The sequence below is a fragment of the Coregonus lavaretus genome (assembly GCF_964263955.1).
Source record: "Coregonus lavaretus genome assembly, chromosome: 7".
In the NCBI taxonomy this organism is placed as follows: domain Eukaryota; kingdom Metazoa; phylum Chordata; class Actinopteri; order Salmoniformes; family Salmonidae; genus Coregonus; species Coregonus lavaretus.
In genome coordinates this window covers 2,969,319-2,984,968 of record NC_139994.1, presented here as the reverse complement: position 1 = coordinate 2,984,968, position 15,650 = coordinate 2,969,319, and the positions used below count along the sequence as shown (strand labels likewise).

Here is a 15,650-nt window from a genome sequence, read left to right as displayed (position 1 = left end):
CCTGACTGTCAGCATCTATAGCCATAGTAATCATCCTCCTGACTGTCAACATCTATAGCCATAGTAATCATCCTCCTGACTGTCAGCATCTATAGCCATAGTAATCATCCTCCTGACTGTCAGCATCTATAGCCATAGTAATCATCCTCCTGACTGTCAGCATCTATAGCCATAGTAATCATCCTCCTGACTGTCAGCATCTATAGCCATAGTAATCATCCTCCTGACTGTCAACATCTATAGCCATAGTAATCATCCTCCTGACTGTCAGCATCTATAGCCATAGTAATCATCCTCCTGACTGTCAACATCTATAGCCATAGTAATCATCCTCCTGACTGTCAGCATCTATAGCCATAGTAATCATCCTCCTGACTGTCAGCATCTATAGCCATAGTAATCATCCTCCTGACTGTCAGCATCTATAGCCATAGTAATCATCCTCCTGACTGTCAGCATCTATAGCCATAGTAATCATCCTCCTGACTGTCAACATCTATAGCCATAGTAATCATCCTCCTGACTGTCAGCATCTATAGCCATAGTAATCATCCTCCTGACTGTCAGCATCTATAGCCATAGTAATCATCCTCCTGACTGTCAGCATCTATAGCCATAGTAATCATCCTCCTGACTGTCAGCATCTATAGCCATAGTAATCATCCTCCTGACTGTCAACATCTATAGCCATAGTAATCATCCTCCTGACTGTCAGCATCTATAGCCATAGTAATCATCCTCCTGACTGTCAACATCTATAGCCATAGTAATCATCCTCCTGACTGTCAGCATCTATAGCCATAGTAATCATCCTCCTGACTGTCAGCATCTATAGCCATAGTAATCATCCTCCTGACTGTCAACATCTATAGCCATAGTAATCATCCTCCTGACTGTCAACATATATAGCCATAGCTACATGGTCAGGCAAACCTCCTGTCTACATATGAGGATTAGGTTACATGAGTGGGAAAAACGCCTGGCCCTATAAGAAAGAGTAGTGTCCGGTCTTTCTTACTCAAAAGTAACCAAGACAGTCTTTCTGGTAAAAACCAGCAGGCTAATCTAATGCATCCCTGAGTGTTGGTTCCTTTTCATTCTGAAGCAGTGGAGACATAACGCTCCCTCACAGCTATTCAGCCACTCCCAGGAAAATCTGTTCAGTAGAATTCCAACACTAACTCAATTGACGTTCGCTTCAATTAAATTACAAGGAGTTAACAGTTCCATTCAAGACATTCTGACTATGGAATCCAGTTTCCACCAGCTCATTCAAATGTAGATTCTAGAAATAGCTTTTTCCTTCTCTTTCTCACCAAGAATAAATAACATAACAACAACGTGTGATCGGTTCAGAAATATAGTCAAAACATGAGAGAGAAGAGGGAAGAAATGACTTGTTACCACATGCAGCCGAGGAGGAGGAGTGGAGAGGAGGAGTGGAGAGGAGGAGTGGAGAGGAGGAGTGGAGAGGAGGAGTGGAGAGGAATGGAGAGGAGTGAAGAGGAGGCATGGAGAGGAGGAATGGAGAGGAGGAGTGGAGAGGAGGAGTGGAGAGGAGGAGTGGAGAGGAATGGAGAGGAGTGAAGAGGAGGCATGGAGAGGAGGAATGGAGAGGAGGAGTGGAGAGGAGGAGTGGAGAGGAATGGAGAGGAGGCGTGGAGAGGAGGAGTGGAGAGGAGGAATGGAGAGGAGGAGTGGAGAGGAGGAGTGGAGAGGAGTGAAGAGGAGAAGCGGAGAGGAGGAATGGAGAGGAGGAGTGGAGAGGAGGAGTGGAGAGGAATGGAGAGGAGTGAAGAGGAGGCGTGGAGAGGAGGAATGGAGAGGAGGAATGGAGAGGAGTGAAGAGGAGGAGTGGAGAGGAGGACTGGAGAGGAGTGAAGAGGAGGAGGGGAGAGGAGGAATGGAGAGGAGTGAAGAGGAGGAGTGGAGAGGAGGAGTGGAGAGGAGTGAAGAGGAGGAGTGAAGAGGAGGCGTGGAGAGGAGGAATGGAGAGGAGTGAAGAGGAGGAGTGGAGAGGAGGAATGGAGAGGAGTGAAGAGGAGGAGTGGAGAGGAGGAATGGAGAGGAGGAGTGGAGAGGAGTGAAGAGGAGGAGTGGAGAGGAGAGGGTCACACATGGCAGAAGGAAGCAAACGTTGTATTGATTTTATTTCGCTTTCCTAATTGTCCCACATCCATCCATCGATCACTCTGAGTGGGAGTACTCAGGTGACCATGCAGGACAGGAGGACTATATGAGGGGATAGATAGTACTAGTGATATACAGCTATGGTGGACTGGGACAGAGAGGGAGCAAGAGAGTGAGAAAGAGATAGGAGAGAGAGATAGAATGAGAGACAGAGAGAGAGCGAGAGAGAGAGAATGAGAGAGAAAGGGAGAGAGAGAGAGGGAGAGAGAGTGAGAGGGAGACAGAGGGAGAGAGAGGGAGAGAGAGAGAGAGAGAGAGAGGGAGAGAGAGAGAGAGAGAGAGGGGGGGGGAGAGAGGGAGAGAGAGGGAGAGAGAGAGAGAGAGAGAGAGAGAGAGAGAGAGAGAGAGAGAGAGAGAGAGAGAGGAAGAGAGGGAGTGTGTGTTTATTTGATTTATGTCTTTGATGGAAAATGCATCACAGGTGATAAAAACGGGGGTAGGAGTATGTGTGTGTGTGTGTGTGTGTGATGTGTGTGTGTGTGTGTGTGTGTGTGTGTGTGTGTGTGTGTGTGTGTGAGTGTGTGTGTGTGTGTTGAGGATTAATGTGTGCCAGTGTATCCTGACATGATTTCAGACCGCAACTTATGGCCTCTCGACCTACTGTTTCCTTTTTCCTGTTGTAAGTCTTACCTCTGTCTGTGTCTAAGTGCTTTTTCATAGTGATGTGTGTGTGTGCGCGTTTGTGTTTGTGCGTGTGTTTTTGGTTTTACTGTCCTTGTGGTGACCAGAAGTCCTGACAAGGATAGTAAAACAAGGACAATTCGGACAAGTGGGGACATTTCGCCACGAAAAGCTCACTAACAGGGGTGTAAACATATTTGTGCAGAATATTTTGAGAGAAATAAGCTTTCTGTGCGTATGGAACATTTCTGGGATCTTTTATTTCAGCTCATGCAACATGGGACTAACACTTTACATGTTGCGTTGATATTTTTGTTCAGTGTAATTTAAACGTGTAACGCCTTAAAACCGTCATCACGTGTGCGCATCATGCAGCTTTGTTTACAAACCGTAAGATAGCTGAAGCAGAACGTGCCAGAATGATACTGGTAACTAAGCCCTTTTCATCTGTGACGTGACGTTAGCTAGCAGAGTACTTACCAGCATGCTGGAAAAAGCACACTGTGTTGTGACTGAATGACATAGTGTTAATTTAACATTACACTTTTTTTCTCCAAAGAGTGATGACATCTGACAGCGGTGGCTGCTTTTCATTTCGGGGGGGGGGGGACAGGCCGCACCGAAAGTTCCGATCAGGTCACATTTGTGCAGTGCATTTGGAGTGAAGTTGCTTTATCAATTGAGGAGAACGTTCGATGGGTCTTGCCAGGAAGCTCATCCTGAAGACGGATGCTGTACCATCATTGACAGTGGGATCACAGAAATTCCAAATAGAAACATTGAAAAGTTTCACAAAGAATGCGCACAACCAAATATTGTATACTTCAAATTGAGTACTTAAAAAACACCAGAAAACACATTGTAGAATGAGTAGATAACTACAGCAACGATAGCATCATAACTCAGAACAGTAAATAAAATGAAATTAAATTCACTACCAATTTAACAAATATTTTCCTTTTCAAAAACATTACAGGCTCCTGGATCTGCTCTTCATCGAGGTCAGCCTTGATCCAGCGTCGTATGTGGGGAAGCTGTGAGAGCTGTCCATCCCATGACCCCTGTCTGCCCAGTGAGAGAGGCCTGAGATGCCCATCCCAGGACCCCTGTCTGCCCAGTGAGAGAGGCCTGATCTGTCCATCCCAGGACCCCTGTCTGCCCAGTGAGAGAGGCCTGAGATGCCCATCCCAGGACCCCTGTCTGCCCAGTGAGAGAGGCCTGAGATGCCCATCCCAGGACCCCTGTCTGCCCACAGAGAGAGGCCTGATATGTCCATCCCAGGACCCCTGTCTGCCCAGAGAGAGAGGTCTGAGATGCCCATCCCAGGACCCCTGTCTGCCCAGTGAGAGAGGCCTGATCTGTCCATCCCAGGACCCCTGTCTGCCCAGTGAGAGAGGCCTGAGATGCCCATCCCAGGACCCCTGTCTGCCCAGTGAGAGAGGCCTGATCTGTCCATCCCAGGACCCCTGTCTGCCCAGTGAGAGAGGTCTGAGATGCCCATCCCAGGACCCCTGTCTGCCCACAGAGAGAGGCCTGATATGTCCATCCCAGGACCCCTGTCTGCCCAGAGAGAGAGGTCTGAGATGCCCATCCCAGGACCCCTGTCTGCCCAGTGAGAGAGGCCTGATCTGTCTATCCCAGAACTCCTGTCTGCCCAGAGAGAGAGGCCTGATATTTCCATCCCAGGACCCCTGTCTGCCCACAGAGAGAGGCCTGATATGTCCATCCCATGACCCCTGTCTGCCCAGTGAGAGAGGCCTGAGATGCCCATCCCAGGACCCCTGTCTGCCCAGTGAGAGAGGCCTGCTATGTCCATCCCAGGACCCCTGTCTGCCCAGTGAGAGAGGCCTGATCTGTCCATCCCAGGACCCCTGTCTGCCCAGTGAGAGAGGCCTGAGATGCCCATCCCAGGACCCCTGTCTGCCCAGTGAGAGAGGCCTGATATGTCCATCCCAGGAACCCTGTCTGCCCAGCACCCGTATTTCTCATTAGTATCCATGTTGATCAATATTTCAGCTATGCTGGCCTATTGTAAATAATCAAATAAATGTCTGATCAATACATACAATTCTGAACATATTGTCATTTATAATGCTAATGCAGAGACACTAATAAATTGTCCAGTCCACTTATTGTATGCCGTTTTCATGTACATTCCCTAATATCTAAGCTTCTAAGGTAACTCAGGCTTTACTATTTATTGTGAAGAAGTGTATCGGTGAACTGTATTCTGCAATTAGTTACAAAACAATAGAAATGCAATTGTGTATTGCTGCTCTTTGTGTGACATCCAACAGTCCATGTTCAGCTCTGATGACAATGGGAGCATTTTGCTGAGAAAATGGGGTGAGGCATTCTATTTAGGCTCGCAATGATATGCGGCCCGTTGTTTACCTTGTTACCTGGCAACAACCACAAGGGTGTTTCAAAGAGTATTCGGTCAAGGCGAGCTCATAAATATAAGCTCCTCGCCCACTCAGTCTGTTCTTTCAGGCTGCCTGATTGTTAGAGATGAGAGAAGGGTGCAATTTCTTCAATTCTGAGGATTTTAATAGAGTACAAATATTATGGGTGCTGTTCAGGTCATTCAAAGGCTATTTTTATTTGGGAAATAGGATGACTGGGCGAGACCTTGGGAAATAGGATGACTGGGCGAGACCTTTCACTTTTAAATTTGACATTTGTGTCACGATCGTCGGGAACAGAGGACCAATGCGCAGCGTTATTTGCGAACATGCTTTTATTTCTGATTACACGAACAAAATAACAAAATCGATACGTGCCGTCCAAAGGTGCAAAACACAAACCTACACAGGAACAAGATCCCACAAATACTGTGGGAAAACAGACTGTTTAAATATGGCTCCCAATCAGAGACAACCAGCAACAGCTGACACTCGTTGCCTCTGATTGAGAACCACTCTGGCCAACATAGAAACACAATAACTAGAACACCCTAGAAGCACAAAACTAGAACACAAAGAACACTCACACCCTGGCTCAACATACAAGCGTCCCCAGAGCCAGGGCGTGACAGTACTCCCCCCCCAAAGGCGCGGACTCCGACCGCGCCAACAGAACACCACAGGGGAAGGACCGGGTGGGCACTCCGCCTTGGCGGCGGATCCGGCTCCGGGCATGATCCCCACTCCCTCTCTAACCCCCCACAGTACCCCTGGTCCGGTCTGGCCCTGCTGGCCGGAGCTGGACTGAACACTGGTGGAGCGGATTGCTCTAGCTCCGGCGTGGAGCAGCTGACCGGTGCCGGACCAGGCACCGGTGGAACAGGCACAAGCTGTGCCGGATTGAAGACGCGCACCATTGGCTTGGTGTGGGGAGCAGGAACAGGCCGAGCCGGGCTGGCGACGCGCACCATTGGCCTGGTGCGGGGAGCAGGAACGGGCCGGACCGGGCTGGCGACGCGCACCATAGGCTTGGTGCGGGGAGCAGGAGCGGGCCGGACCGGGCTGACGAAGCGCACCACTGTCTTGGTGCGGAGAGCAGGAATGGACCGGGCCGGGCTGGCGACGCGCACCATTGGCTTGGTGCGGGGAGCAGGAACAGGCCGGGCCGGGCTGGCGACGTGCACCATTGGCTTGGTGCGGGGAGCAGGAACAGGCCGGGCCGGGCTGGCGACGCGCACCATAGGCTTGGTGCAGGGAGCAGGAACAGGCCGGGCCGGGCTGGCGACGCGCACCATTGGCTTGGTGCGGGGAGCAGGAACAGGCCGGGCCGGACTGGCGACGCGCACCATAGGCTTGGTGCGGGGAGCAGGAACAGGCCGGACTGGGTTGGCGACGCGCACCACAGGCTCGGTGCGAGGGACAGGAACAGGCCGGACCGTACTGGGGACACACACCACTGGCCCTATGCGGGGATCAGGAACGGGCCGGACCGGACTGGTAACACACCCCAGCACCTCTCGCCGTGCCTCTACACTTTCCTTCACCCTTTGTGACCAGCGGCCCCCGTAACCTGGCGGCCTCCTCTGCCAACCCGCTGGACCGCTCTATTGCGGCCTCCTGCTGCCCCGTCGTCCACGGCGTGAGCCCCCCCCCCCCTAAAACATTTCTGGGTGTCTCTCCTCCCCGTGGACCAGGCCTCCCTATCTCTCGCCAGACTCTCACCCCACTGCTCCAAAGTCCAACCTCTCTGCTCTTCACTTGGCTTGGCCCAGTCGAGACTCTTCCTCCACTGCTCCCAAGTCCAACCTCCCTGCTCTTCACTTGGCTTGACCCAGTCGAGGTTGCAACGGAGATCCGCTAGAGATTCCCCTGGCGATGGCTCCTGGACACGCTGCTTGGTCCAGTTTTGGTGGGATCTTCTGTCACGATCGTCGGGAACAGAGGACCAATGCGCAGCGTTATTTGCGAACATTCTTTTATTTATGATTACACGAACAAAATCGATACGTGACGTCCAAAGGTGCAAAACACAAACCTACACAGGAACAAGATCCCACAAATACTGTGGAAAAACAGACTGTTTAAATATGGTTCCCAATCAGAGACAACCAGCAACAGCTGACACTCGTTGCCTCTGATTGAGAACCACTCTGGCCAACATAAAAACACAATAACTAGAACACCCTAGAAACACAAAACTAGAACAACACAAAGAACACTCACACCCTGGCTCAACATACAAGCGTCCCCAGAGCCAGGGCGTGACAATTTGGAGCAACTTCTAAATTTGACCTCAGAATCTGAAGTCAAATTGGTAAAACCGTCAGAGCTTGTTGCTCAATGAAGTAGAGTGTGAGAACTATTTACCCTGGAGAAGAGGTTGAGAAGTGTCCAATAGGGAGTCATCCCCCCCCCCCCCCCCCCCCCCCCCCCCCCCCACCTACACACACACACACGCAGGCATGCACGTCACAAACACACACTACTCTGTTCTGTTCCTTCGGGCCTCTTCAAAATGCCGGTTGTTTTGTAAAGGGACTTCTCTCAGAGAGAGAGACGGGACTACAATTGCCCTTTGGTTTGGGTTACACAACAGAGGCTGATGTTGGAGGCTAAATGAGATTATCTGGTTTTAGGGACACAGTTATTTTTATTAGGTTGAATCATTACCATTGGCCAGAGAGAAGCCCTGTGCGTGTGTGTGTGACCTCATTGTCTGTATGGGGTGTACAGAGCGAGGAATCCTACAGAGAAGGGTACTGTTGTGTGTGTGTGTGTGTGTGTGTGTGTGTGTGCGTGCGTGCGTGCGTGCGTGCGTGCGTGCGTGTGTGTGTGTGTGTGTGTGTGAGAGAGAGAGAGAGACCTCTGTGTCTGTCTGAGAGACAAGCTTTGTAATATCTCTAATCAGATTGCCATAATTCATTCACATTCTTCACTCGTTTTGTAAGAGCTGATCTCTACAGTCTTACAATTGTAGATATTGTACACTGTTCAGAAGGCACTCGCACATCTGAGCTATCTTTGTTGCAGGTGCCTGGTAACAGATATTGTACACTTGTAAAGGAGTTGCCGTGATTTTGCCAGTCATTTACAGGCCGCTCATTAGCAAGTAAGTTACTGTATTTCATACTGAAGTACACCTACTGATTTGAATACTGTATTCTAAATACACTTTCAAAGAAAGTCCTGTGTAAAGTAACAGTACAATACCGTAGAATTAACTGTGTTATACTGTAAAAAAAAGTAAACGCTGCTGTTATCGGAATGAATGGATGAATAAATTAAATTAATTGAGGGGAAATGTGGTTTGTATTTCACAGTATTTTACTGTAATTACATGGGATTAGTGCAAGTAGGTTGACCGCTAGATAATGCGTTTTCCCATTACCGCTTGCATATCTAAAGGCTTTAACAAAGGCTTCCAACCTGGCAGCGACTAAACAGACCAAAAGGACATGGCAAAAAGGCTCAACCATTAAAGCTGGAGTCCTTAACGGTGAAACTGCCACGTCCGATTGCGATACTGCAACAACAAAGAAGTCACTGCCAACAACGAACACTGTTTTTCTTCTTCTCTCAAACAAAAAAGAACAGTGCGAAAGAACAGCAGCATATGTATTGCAAAATATGTTCCCCGACATGCAACTCTCCCTACCTCTGCATGTCAACAAAACAAAACCAATAACAACGGCCGTGGAGCGGACAGTGGCGCTGTTTCCCCTACTGTGGATTCCATTTTGTAAAGGTTTAAGATTTGATGCCACTCCAATCTGTCCCCTGTACATTTTAAATTGTTTGGGCACAATGTCCACATAGGAGTTAAATTGGTAAAGCCTTTTCACTCATGGGTGCAACAGACACTCACCTGGCACATCTCAAAAAATTTTAATGAGCCAGAAAAAACTATGCACCCAAGTTTTTGGGCGGCGACATTTTTTTGGTACAGTACTGTATTCTGTGGGGTAGAATTACAGAACCTTTCGAAATACAGCAATTCGTTCCCCGCCCACAACATCTTCCCACAATGCACCATAATTTACAGTATGCTGCAGTAAAACATTTCACAGTATTTTACTGTTCATAATAACCCAAATTACTGTATAAAGTACAGTTTTCAGTTAGACATTTAGTTAGATATTTTTTGTTATAGCTTATAAAGTCCCACACACAAAGACACACTCTCTCCTGCAGGGCTCCCTTGCAAAAGAGACCTTGGCTCAATGGGACTCCCTGCTTAAATAAACATTTTTTAAAATCAGATCTGTGAATATGTTACAGGAGGGGGTCGCAGTTCCGGAGCGGCCCACTAGGTGTCATCCTCCGACAACCTTAGGCACCTCCTCACTCACAGCCTGGGCTAATCATTATCCTATTGGTGTCACCTGTGTCTACCTGTTCACCTGTGTATTTATGCCCTCACTTCCCTGTGTTCCCTTGCTCTGTTTTCTCTGCTATTTCTCGATTGCCAAACAGTACTAATCAGTCTCTGATTGCGAGACGTATATACAGGTACTTGAGAAGTGTTCTCCCTGTTTCATTGTTGTTTTCAGTCATAGTTAGTATTTCGTATGTTTGCTGTCAGCCTGTTTTTGGAGACCAATTTGAACCTCTTTTATTTTTTGGTGACAAGTCCGTTATTTTGTATCCTGGTTTTGGGACCACCAGTAAAGAACCTTGTTTCACAATCTCTGCCTACTGCCTACTGTCTATCCTGCACAGCACCTGGGTCACAACTCACACCAACCCTTACAGAAAACAGAGCCAATATGGACCCAGCACGACCGCAGCCTGCAGCAGATCACCGAGGATATCCGCCAGCTGCCGATTGCCGTGCAGAGCCGGATGGAAACCCGACCAGCCCCGGCAGCCGGCAGAGCGGAAGCCGCGGCAGCGGCGTCTCCAGTCTCCCCTGCGACATCGTGGGAACCCCGCCTACCACCTCCGGAGAGGTATGACGGACGTCCAGAGGGCTGCAGGGAATTCCTCACCCAGTGTTCCCTGATATTAAGCCTACAACCCTCCTCCTTCCCGACGGAGCAGGGCCGGGTGACCTACATTATCACTCTGTTGACGGGTTGGGCCCTTTCCTGGGCTACCGCGGAGTGGGAGAGCCAAACTCCGGCGTGCTCTGACTCCTACCTCGGAGCTATGTGTCACGTCTCCTCCCATTGCTCCCCTCCGGCGCTCTGATTCGCCGGTCTACTGAGCCACCGGTCTGAGCGCACCACCTCGGCAACACAGGAATGGAAACCCAACGCACTGTCTGGGACGCCGCCCATGTCCGTCTCCAGAGGGCCATTCGTCGGCAGAAGGACCAAGCTGACCGCCACCGCAGTGAGGCTCCCGTATTCCAGCCTGGTGATCGTGTCTGGCTGTCCACTCAAAACCTCCCTCTCCGCCTGCCCTGCAAGAAACTGAGCCCCCGGTTTGAGGGGCCGTTTAAGGTCCTCCGGCAGATTAATGAGGTGTCGTACCGGCTGCTCCTTCGCCCTCACTACTGTGTTTCACCCACTTTTCATGTGTCTCTCCTCAGGCTGGTGGTTCCTGGTCCTCTGACGGATGCCTTCCCCCGGGGTACGTCCCCTCCGCCCCTGGACATTGACGGGAGTCCGGCGTATGCGGTGAGGGACCTGCTGGACTCCAGGTTACCTGGTGGACTGGGAGGGTTATGGCCCTGAGGAGAGGAGCTCGGTTCCGGCTGGGGACGTTCTGGACCCCAACCTCCCAGATGGGAGAACGTATCGCTGCAGAATGCTGTGGAAGCCATGCCGGTTAAGTGTGCCTTGAATTCTAAAGAATCAGACAGTGTCACCAGCAAAGCACCCCCACACCATCACACCTCCTCCTCCTTCATGCTTCACGGTGGGAACCACACATGTGGAGATAATCCGTTCACCTACTCTGCATCTCACAATGACACAGCGGTTGGAACCAAAAATCTCAAATTTGGACTCATCAGACCAAAGGACAGATTTCCACCCATCTAATGGCCATTGCTCGTGTTTCTTGGCCCAAGCAAGTCTCTTCTTATTATTGGTGTCGTTTAGATATGGTTTCTTTGCAGCAATTCGACCTTGAAGGCCTGATTCATGCAGTCTCCTCTGAACAGTTGATTTTGAGATGTCTGTTACTTGAACTCTGTGAAGCATTTATTTGGGCTGCCATTTCTGAGGCTGGTAACTCTAATGAACTTATCCTCTGCATCAGAGGTAACTCTGGGTCTTCCATTCCTGTGGCGGTCCTCATGAGAGCCAGTTTCATCATAGCGCTTGATGGTTTTTGCGACTGCACTTGAAGAAACTTTCAAAGTTCTTGAAATGTTGGGATTGACTGACCTTCATGTCTTAAAGTTAAAGACTGTAGTTTCTCTTTGTAGTTTCTCTGTAGTTTCTCTATTTGAGCTGTTCTTGCCATAATATGGACTTGATCTTTTACCAAACAGGGCTATCTTCTGTATACCCCCCCTCTACCTTGTCACAACACAACTGATTGGCTCAAATGCATTACGAAGGAAAGAAATTCCACAAATTAACTTTTAACAAGGCACACCTGTTAATTGAAATGCATTCCAGGTGACTACTTCATGAAGCTGGTTGAGAGAATACCAAGAGTGTGCAACGCTGTCATCAAGGCAAAGGGTGGCTACTTTGAAGAATCTAAAATCTAAAATCTATGTTGATTTGTTTAACACTTTTTTGGTTACTACATGATTCCATATGTGTTATTTCATAGTGTGGATGTCTTCACTATTATTCTACAATGTAGAAAATAGTAAAAATAAAGAAAAACCCTTGAATGAGTAGGTGTTGCCAAACTTTGGACTGGTACTGTATGTAAATACTGAGGCTATTTCAGCCACACCCGTTGCTGACAGGTGTATAAAATCGAGCACACAGCCATGCAATCTCCATAGACAAACATTGGCAGTAGAATGGCCATACGGAAGAGCTCAGTGACTTTCAACGTGGCACCGTCATAGGATGCCACCTTTCCAACAAGTCAGTTCGGCAAATTTCTGCCCTGCTAGAGCTGCCCCGGTCAACTGTAAGTGCTGTTATTGTGAAGTGGAAATGTCTAGGAGCAACAACGGCTCAGCCGCGACGTGGTAGGCCACACAAGCTCACAGAATGGGACCGCCAAGTGCTGAAGCGCGTAATGCATAAAAATCGTCTGTCCTCAGTTGCAACACTCATTACCGAGTTCCAAACTGCCTCTGGAAGCAAAGTCAGCACAATAACTGTTCGTCGGGAGCTTCATGAAATGGGCTTCCATGGCCCGAGCAGCCGCACACAAGCCTAAGATCATCATGTGCTAAGCATCGGCTGGAGTGGTGTAAAGCTCGCCGCCATTGGACTCTGGAGCAGTGGAAACGCGTTCTCTGGAGTGATAAATCACGCTTCACCATCTGGCAGTCTGATGGACAAATTTGGGTTTGGCGGATGCCTGGAGAATGCTACCTGCCCGAATGCATCGTGCCAACTATAAAGTTTGGTGGAGGAGGAATAATGGTCTGGGGCTGTTTTTCATGGTTCGGGCTAGGCCCCTTAGTTCCAGTGTAGGGAAATCTTAACGCTACAGCATACAATGGCATTCTAGATGATTCTGTGCTTCCAACTTTTATAATAATAATAATAATATGCCATATAGCAGATGCTTTTATCCAAAGCGACTTACAGTCATGCGTGCATACATTTTTGTGTATGGGTGGTCCCGGGGATCAACCAACTCTGTGGCAATAGTTTGGTGAAGGCCCTTTCCTGTTTCAGCATGACAATATCTCCATGCACAAAGTGAGGTCCATACAGAAATGGTTTGTCGAGATCAGTGTGGAAGAACTTGACTGGCCTGCACAGAGCCCTGACCTCAACTCCATCGAACAACTTTGGGATGAACTGGATCTCCGACTGCGAGCCAGGCATTATTGCCCGACCTCACGTATGCTCTTTTGGCTGAATGGAAGTCCCCGCAGCAATGTTTCAACATCTAGTGGAAAGCCTTCCCAGAAGAGTGGAGTCTGTTATAGCAGCAAAGGGGGGACCAACTCCATATTAATGCCCATGATTTTGTAATGAGATGTTCGGCGATAATTTTTTACATTTTCTGGGTCAAAGGTTTGTTTTTTCAAGAGAGGCTTTATTACTGCCACTTTTAGTGAGTTTGGTTCACATCTAGTGGATAGGGAGCCATTTATTATGTTAAACATAGGAGTGCCAAGCACAGGAAGTAGCTCTTTCAGAAGTTAAGTTGGAATAGGGTCCAGTATGCAGCTTGAAGGTTTAGAGGCCATGACTATTTTCATGAATATGTCATGAGATATAGGATTAAAAAACTTGAGTGTCTCCATTGATCCGAGGTCCTGGCAGTGTTGTGCAGACTCAGGACAGCTGAGCTTTGGAGAAATTAGCAGATTCAAAGAGGTAATTTACTTTCTAATGATCATGATCTTTTCGTCGAAGAAGTTCATGAATTCATCACTGCTGAAGTGATCCTTTCTTGCTGCTTTTTAGTTAGCTATAGCTATCACTATAGATATCACATCCTATCACTATAGCTCTTACTATCACTATAGATATCACATCCTATCACTATAGCTCTTACTCTCTGGCTGATAACCCAGAACACACTGGAACGGAGTCAGCCCGGTGGAGGAGTGTCACAATGAATTCTGGGCGTATTCTGCCCAAGGAAGGAATCGGTCCCACTCCCCCTACCGGTCCTGGAAGTGGCCCCTCATGAATCTCCCCAGCTCCTGCTTCATCCTCTCCACCTGCCCGTTAGCCTGAGGCTGGTACCCGGAAGTGAGGCTGGCCGTGAACCCCAGCTTCTCCATGAAGGCTCTCCAAACACGTGACGTGAATTGGGGGCCACGGTCGGAAACTATGTCCTCCCGGAAGGCCAAAGTGCCAGAAGACCTGCTGGAACAGTGTCTCAGCAACCTGGAGAGCGGTAGGTAGACCAGAGAGAGGGATAAAACGGCAGGATGTAGAGAATCTGTCCACAACAACCAGAATAGTGGTAAAACCATCAGAAAGGGGGAGATCCATTACAAAGTCTATGGACAGATGTGACCAAGGCTGCTGAGGCACGGGAAGGGGAAGTAGTTTCCCTGCTGGAGCGTGCCGGGGAGTTTTGGATTCAGTACATACTGAACATGAGTTTACATAGTGGGCGACATCCTGTGCCAAAGTGGGCCACCAGTATTTATCAAAAAGGTATTGGATGGTGCGGGTGATACCTGGGTGTCCAGCGGCGAGGGACGTAGAGGCGCTCTGGAGGGCAGGTGGCAGGAGCGGGTTCCCTGAGCGGTGTCCACATCTACGTCCCACAACACAGAGCCAACGATACGGGAGGACCGATTGATAGGCTAAAGAACACTTACAGGACCCTCCACCGATGTGGAACCACAGGGTGTGGGAAAGCAGGTCCTCTGAAATCCTGAACCCCAGGTGGTGATTCTCATCTCAGACCAGGAGATGGTGGGGTTATGAAGTTGGAGCCACGGGAGGATGACTTTGTGTACAGGTGCGGAGGTGATGAGGAAGGGAAGGCTTTCCTGGTGTTTGGGTCCCACGGTGAGGGTGAGTGATGTGCGTAATAGTGCCGGATCCCAACGGTCGTTTATCCAGGTCTTGGACCGGACAAGGAGAGGAGAGCGGGTACGCGGTGATGTTGAGGGAGGAGACAAGGGTCCATGAAATTCCCCGCGGCACCGGAGTCCACTAGAGCCGCAGAGACAACACCTGAGGGACAGCCAGACAGTGAAATAGAAACCAGGAAGGGTTTGGCGGAAAACGATGATGAAGGAATACTCACGCCTACCCTGGGAGACGGATGATGATCACAGGGTTGTCCCTCTGCCCCAGTGGACTTTGGGACGCACCGGACACAGCTGTAGCCAGTGCCCCTCCTGGCCGCAATAGGGACACAACCCCAGCCGTCTCCGGCGACGTCGCTCTGCCGCGGAGAGATGTGTGACACCTATCTCCATAGGTTCAGGCTCTGCCTCAGGACGGCCGAAGGAGGAAGGCGAGGCACGAGGAGACCGCCAACTCTCCCGAAGAAGGTTGTTCAGACGGATGTCCATCGCGATGTACCTGTCCAGGGAAAGGTTGTCGTCCCGACACGCCAACTCCGTCTGGACCTCCTCGCGTAGTCCTCTTCGGACTAGGGTGCGGAGCGCCGGCTCGTTCCTCATTCCGGCTCATTCCATCCACTGGTTGCTGCCACATTCCGGAAGGTGAGGGTGTACTCCGCAGCGGTCTGGGCACCCTGCCGGAGTTGGAGTAGTCGCTCCTGAACAGAGCCATGAACCCCTCGTAGAAACCCAGCTCCTACTCTCCTCTCTCCCAGACGGCCGTAGCCCACTCCAACGCCCGCCCAGTCAGCAGGGAAATGACCGTGGCAACCTTGGACCACTCGGTTGTGGGGGCTCCC

The 15,650-nt window shown here is 49.7% G+C and overlaps 1 protein-coding gene across 1 annotated transcript in view; it reads right to left on the bottom strand.

The window, feature by feature from the left end:
- LOC311131841 (gamma-aminobutyric acid type B receptor subunit 1-like) overlaps positions 1–15,411 on the bottom strand; it is a gene marked incomplete at both ends in the record, with an annotated part of 121,386 nt that extends 105,975 nt beyond the window's left edge. Inside the window, 5 exons of the mRNA XM_084164970.1 lie at positions 13,815–13,839; positions 13,928–14,128; positions 14,452–14,531; positions 14,596–14,844; positions 15,097–15,411. Of these exons, the coding sequence (XP_084021096.1) occupies positions 13,815–13,839; positions 13,928–14,128; positions 14,452–14,531; positions 14,596–14,844; positions 15,097–15,411 (870 nt within the window). The remainder of the gene's footprint in view (positions 1–13,814; positions 13,840–13,927; positions 14,129–14,451; positions 14,532–14,595; positions 14,845–15,096) is intronic.
- Positions 15,412–15,650: the final 239 nt, after the last annotated feature.